The 6,000-nt window shown below is 31.8% G+C and overlaps 1 protein-coding gene across 1 annotated transcript in view; it reads left to right on the top strand.

Moving 5' to 3' along the window:
* Positions 1 to 452: 452 nt before the first annotated feature.
* LOC129221601 (uncharacterized) overlaps positions 453 to 6,000 on the top strand; it is a 122,176-nt gene continuing 116,628 nt past the window's right edge. The window contains exon 1 of the mRNA XM_054856120.1: positions 453 to 588. Coding sequence (XP_054712095.1) covers positions 471 to 588 — 118 coding nt within the window. The 5' untranslated portion in view covers positions 453 to 470. The remainder of the gene's footprint in view (positions 589 to 6,000) is intronic.

Here is a 6,000-nt window from a genome sequence, read left to right as displayed (position 1 = left end):
TTTTTTAATTAATTCTACCATGCAACGACGGTAATGAATATTGGGTGTAACTTTAGTATACTTGTTTGTGCGTCGTTTTTTTTTTTCAGTAAAATTAGAACTAGTTGTGAATGAGTATCCTTCGAAAATTATTTTTTAAATTTTATATTTAAATGTAAAGGAACCAGTTTATTCTCAAATATATCGAGATGTGATCGAAAACAAGTGAAAGTGCTTCTTATATCATGGATAAAGAAGCAAAAATCAAGCATGGTGACCTATATATGAGAAGGGTTTGTAGTTCAGTGTCGCAGGTTATTTGCACTTTTTATACTGTTTCCGGTAAAGATCGTTTAAAGACACGTTTCTTCCGGCTAACGCATAAGTTCTGTACATTATCTACGTTGACATTACCCTATTGTGTTCGTTGAGACGCAATATAAATAAAGTGGATCGATGACTCAGATTTTTCAAAATAGTGGAATACTTGAATGGTTTTCAATCGTATGGAGCAAACGCCTGTTGGGAATTCTGAAATGTGCCAAGCTTCGACTGATTTTCGTTCCAAGCCAGAATCAGACGATGAATTCAAGTGGGAAGAATTTTTCGGTAAGATTTATTTTCAATTTTTACAGACTTGAAAATTCTTTCCTTTATTAATAATTATGAAAATTAATTTTATTCATATAGCTTATTGTGATGCGTTGAATAATGGGGAGAAGGCCAATCGCGCGCGTTTGGAGGGGGCTAGCCCCCTTCAAATGCCCCCCTTCCTGCCGATTAAAAAAATCAATGAAGTTACATATGTCTCGGGTGTGATCTTCTGGTTTTCAGATTTTGTAGAAGTTGAGTTCCTTTAGCCCTCTTCCCAAGAAAAATTAGGAATGACTGGTCTGGATACGTGATATTAATTACTGTACTTTCTGTTTCATTGTCGGATAATATTAGGTTTTCCCAAAGAGTAAAATATCACATTCAGTCGATTGCACCTGCCATATTTTAGCAAGAGAAAGATACAAAACGAAGATTACAATTACAGTCAGGGCCAGATTAACGCATGAGACACAGCCCTAAGTGCAGAATTTAGGATAGTTTATAAAGGTTGAGTGATTTAATAGTGCACTGTAGAAAAATATTTATTGAAGGGAGAAAACGTATATTCTTAAAGTTTTGATCTCTTTCAAAATAACACAGCCACTCCAAGCTTAACGCTATATTTGCGCTCTAAAAGTTAAATATTTGATACTTAATGATATTAACATCTTATTGCAGTAAAAAAAAATATATATGTATAAAAAATTGACATCTTTCATTATTAATCACATATTGTCACTTCAGCAAAAATTATAGCTTCCATTAATTTTTAGAAGTATACATTTTACACGAGAGAAGAACACATTCCTTATCTATACATTACCGTTTCTTACCTAAAGCACTGAATTTTAACTTTTTTTTAAAAAAAGCTGCTTGATTCAACGTGAAATGTTGAATAAAGCATTTTGCATTGATCATTGATACACAACATCAATGATCAATGCAAAAGAGAGAGACAAAATAAACCAGTATAGTATGTAGAAAAATAAAATAATACACTGTAAAGTAGAGCAAGTAATAATATTTAACATAAAAATAAATGAAGGTGATGATTTATGCTGCAAATCCGTTATTCTAATATATTTCTAAACTCTGTTGTTTCGCTAGTTTTTTTATAATGTTTTTCCATCTGTGGTAGGTAACATCCATCTTCCTGGTCTCTTTATCCACAATACAAGAGCTTTTTCCATTTTCATAATTTTTGCAGTTTGCTTACTCTGCAAAATTTCAAATTTCCTTTTTTGGACATTTAAGTGCGTATATGAAAGATTCACTCATGTCTGTCTTGCAACTTTAATGCATCTTTTAGTTGTTCAAGCACATCAAGAATCTTTAGCTTTTGTCAGAAACTTTCTCTTTTTCTTTCTATCTTCGCAAACTTTAGATGAAACAACGCTTTTAGCTGTCCCTATATATCATCAACTTTCGCATTAAGAATGAAAAATGAGGCATAGTTACTTGTGGTTCCCAACCTTTTTTGTCTTAGGAACCCCTTTCAAAATTTGTATGAGTTTGGCAAACTCAAATAATAAGTTACAAGCCCCTCCCCCTCCCCCACACAATAAAATTTGGGATAAAGCTTTTAGTTAAGGAAAAAAAAATAGTTGTAAAATATAGAAGTACAACCATTGCTGCAAGCTAAAATGATAACCAAAAATATTACTACAAAACAAATTTAACAGAACAAACTCAGTGATAATTCTTACATTCTTAGTTTCAGCCAACCTTGAAAAAATTCTTAATGGGATGATAGAGGTACAAAAAAGTTCAAAGTTCGGCTCAAATGCCTTGTCAGACAGTTTCAATCTTACATTAGGCTCAGCATTTAATTTTCTTCTGAATTTATTTCTACGCCCTGAAATTCAAATCTCCCATAGAAACTTTGTCCAAAAAGGGAAATAAAATATAAAATGTCTTTTTTTGACACAACAGTACATATTTATTTATGATGCAAAATGAGTCAATTAAAAAATTATCTTTAAATACTTTTTAGGGAAAACCTCTCAGATTAACAAAATGATCTTTGTTCTTCCAGTAAAATTAGAAACTTCTCTAAATTTACTTCTTCTACAACTACGAATCTAGTTGATAAGGATATGCTGCATTTACATTAATCGTTAGAGTACTGAACTTATCCAAATACTAAAATGCGTAGAGTACTTTTTTTATTTCATTTAATTCTTGAAAAGTAATAGAAACGCTTACAATTAACTCTAATCATTACATAAACGGTAATTGTTCATTTATTACAGGAATTTTTTTTTTAAATTTTACGAGTCCCTTTTATGTACAGCAGAAATTAATTTTCATTTTTTAATTCTATAAAAAAAACTTTACTACGTACCTCACACTTTCTGAAGTTTCACCCAGGAAAAGTTCCTGGGGTCCTAACAAATTTTTTTTTCTTTTCACTTTCTATGTTTTTTTTTTTTTTGGCAGGGGTCACTAAATATTCTTTCTCCTTTTTATCAGTAAAGCTCAAAGCACATTGTAGTCTTAGGCAATGTGCAAATTACGGCAACAAACAGCAGTGCCATTCAACTTAATGTGGCACCAGCATTTTCGGCAAAGGACGAGAGAAGCACAATAAGCTCCATATACATGTTTCTATCAAGTTGAATTGAATTTTCTGTTAAACTAAGAAAATTGAACGTTTTTGGCTTTGAACTTTGGTTCAATTCTATCATGCTTTAGGAAAACTAAAGACCAGTGTCGTGTAATGAGAATGACAGACGTAGATCTTTAAATTTACAAAATAGATTGTCAGCACGAGTGCTAACTTGCTAACGTTTGTCGATAAAGAGTCAAATGTGCAAGAGAATAATGAATGAAAAACGCTTAAATTTGAGACTTCATCTCAAACACATTATGTTAAAATTCTGTCATTACAATATTATTTTCGTGAATCCCCTTTTATGTACCTCAAGCTAACCCCCAGGGGTTCGCAAACCATCCGTTGGGAACCGATGGTATACTTACATTAACAAGTGACAAAGCTATATTCAGTCTAGTACAGTGTGGGAACTGTTGTTGGTTACAGTAAAGGTTCATTCACGAAAAAATATTTTTCGTCGTCAGTAACATAGCAGAAACTTACACATTGTGATTCCCTTTCAAAAAATTTTGTGTTTGCGAACGAGGAATTCACGTTAGGTCTATAATTTGTTACTGGTGAAAAATTCGCGTTATAGCCCTTAGGCGTAAGTCGAATTGCGTTGTGGCGCACGTCAACTGTATTTCAATTTTACTTTAATTTACGACACATTACATTATTCTTGATGTTTCAAACTAATTTAGAAACTGGAACTCAGGGAAGAAACCTTATAATTTTAAGTATTCGTTAAAGTACAAACAAATGCTCTAATTCTTTAAAAACTTTTAGCAGCTAAAAAAACATTTTCTATGTTGGTTTGCTTTTGGAATGATTTACTTCATTTTTTTATTTATTTTTAATGGTTAAATGATAAAGTAGAAAAATTTAGGATGTTAAATAGAAGTCAATTTATGTTTCACAAAAGACACAAAATAGATAAATATTTTCTCTCTTTCATGGCATAGTATAAAGATTCAATTATTATTGTAAAATTTTTTTAATCATACATACCTACATTTGGTATTTATTTGGAATTTACCCGAATATTCGGCGTTCCGCAAGACATGATGGCGACTGGTGCATCTCTAATTTAAATCGATGATTTTCAAAAAAAAAAAAACACATACACACTTTAAATCAAGGAACCAACTTGCTGCTGTAACCTTCCAAGTATTTTCCTTATTTGGTAAATTTTGGTTGAAGATTTGAAAGCTTTGCAGACACTTACAGTGCTGCAATTATTTTTTAAGATCTCATTTTAATGAGGCCTTAACATATCTTCTCATTTGATGTGGGTTTTTGTCCATGTATGTTTTTTAAGGAGAATTCATGCAATAAAATTCAGAGTTTCATTTGATAAATTGAGAGTTTCACTCTTTCCAAAAATTTAGGTTTGAAGTGCCCCTGACTTTGGCTATACATGTGATATGATATGAGAATTGGTTCTGAAAGCTCTTGAAACTGAAGCAAGTTATTTAAAAAAAAAAATGAAAGAAAGAAAACCGAACAGGATTTGTAGTGTTGTGAACTATTAGTCATAAAAATTAAATTTAAAATATAACCTATAAAATAATTGAGGCTGCTTTAACCAGCCACTGCTCCCCATACTTTAGAATTTGAATAGCATTGATTTTTTTTTTAAATATTCGTCTCTCTAGACTTATTTGTTCAATTGTTTGAACAATGACTGCGATAAAATATCTCATTTTAAGCTTCTATTAGCAGAATTTGAGGTAACACTTTCATTCAGTGATAAATTTTAATTTGAAATTTACCCACATTCATGTCAGATCAGGACCGCAGGGGTGCCCACCTAGGAGGGGGGTGTCATGGTGTAGACTGCCATTGAAATTCTTAGGAGTGTTGTTTTGAGGGGTATTTTTCCCATTTTGGGGGGGGGACTCCACAATACTGAGGGTCCTGTGCCCTTACGGCAAGGGGGGGGGGGCACTGAGGACTATAACCAGATTTTTGTTTCGGTGAAGATTTTAACGACACATTTTTTCATGAAATCTATACGATAAAGTTAGATTCAATTCGTATTTTCTGCTGAGTTTCGTTACAATAGGTCATGTAAAAAAAGGGAGGCTACGGAATTTTTCAAATCAGCAATAGCTTTACCTCTGTACACCCATTCGAAGTAATACATTTTGAATTCATATTTTTCTACATTTACAAAATGTGTTACATACAGAGTTTGCCACTTTTAAATTTACAGAATTTTGATGTTTTCAAAAATCTGAGCAAAAAGCCTGTATTGTTTTTTGCAGTAACTGCAATAAAAAATATACTCCAGATCAAGAATTTGAGTTTGTACAACTTGGTCAATAATAATGGAATCTGTTTTTAAATGAATTTGAAAAATTAAATAAATAAAAAATATTTCTGTAATAATGAGTTTTTCAGCAAAAACATTTATAAAAAGCATAATGGTTTTTAAAAAATTGGAGGGGTTTGAACTCTAAAAGCCTAACGCTTAAATATGTTCATGTGCCACATAGTATGTTCAAGTGACTGCCCAAAGTTCCGATATTTACTGGTTTTGCAATCATAAAACCTGGATTGTTTGTAAAAGTAGTATACTATCATGAGAATGAAAATGACATGCAATTTCTGATTATCCAAGGATGTCCATCGTAGATTTGTAATTAATTCCACTGACAATCAATAGGTCTTAAATTTTTAGGTCCTATTTTACTTAAAATAGGTCTTAAATTTTACTAAAAGATGAGAGTAGAAACCCTAATGTGATCATCATGACAGATCTTTTGTAAATTGCTCATCTTCTTTACTAATAATAAAGCTGAAAGTCTGGATCTCTGTTTGTGTGTGAC

Source organism: Uloborus diversus, chromosome 4, assembly GCF_026930045.1.
Source record: "Uloborus diversus isolate 005 chromosome 4, Udiv.v.3.1, whole genome shotgun sequence".
In the NCBI taxonomy this organism is placed as follows: Eukaryota; Metazoa; Arthropoda; class Arachnida; order Araneae; family Uloboridae; genus Uloborus; species Uloborus diversus.
This window is presented reverse-complemented; position numbering and strand designations above follow the sequence as displayed.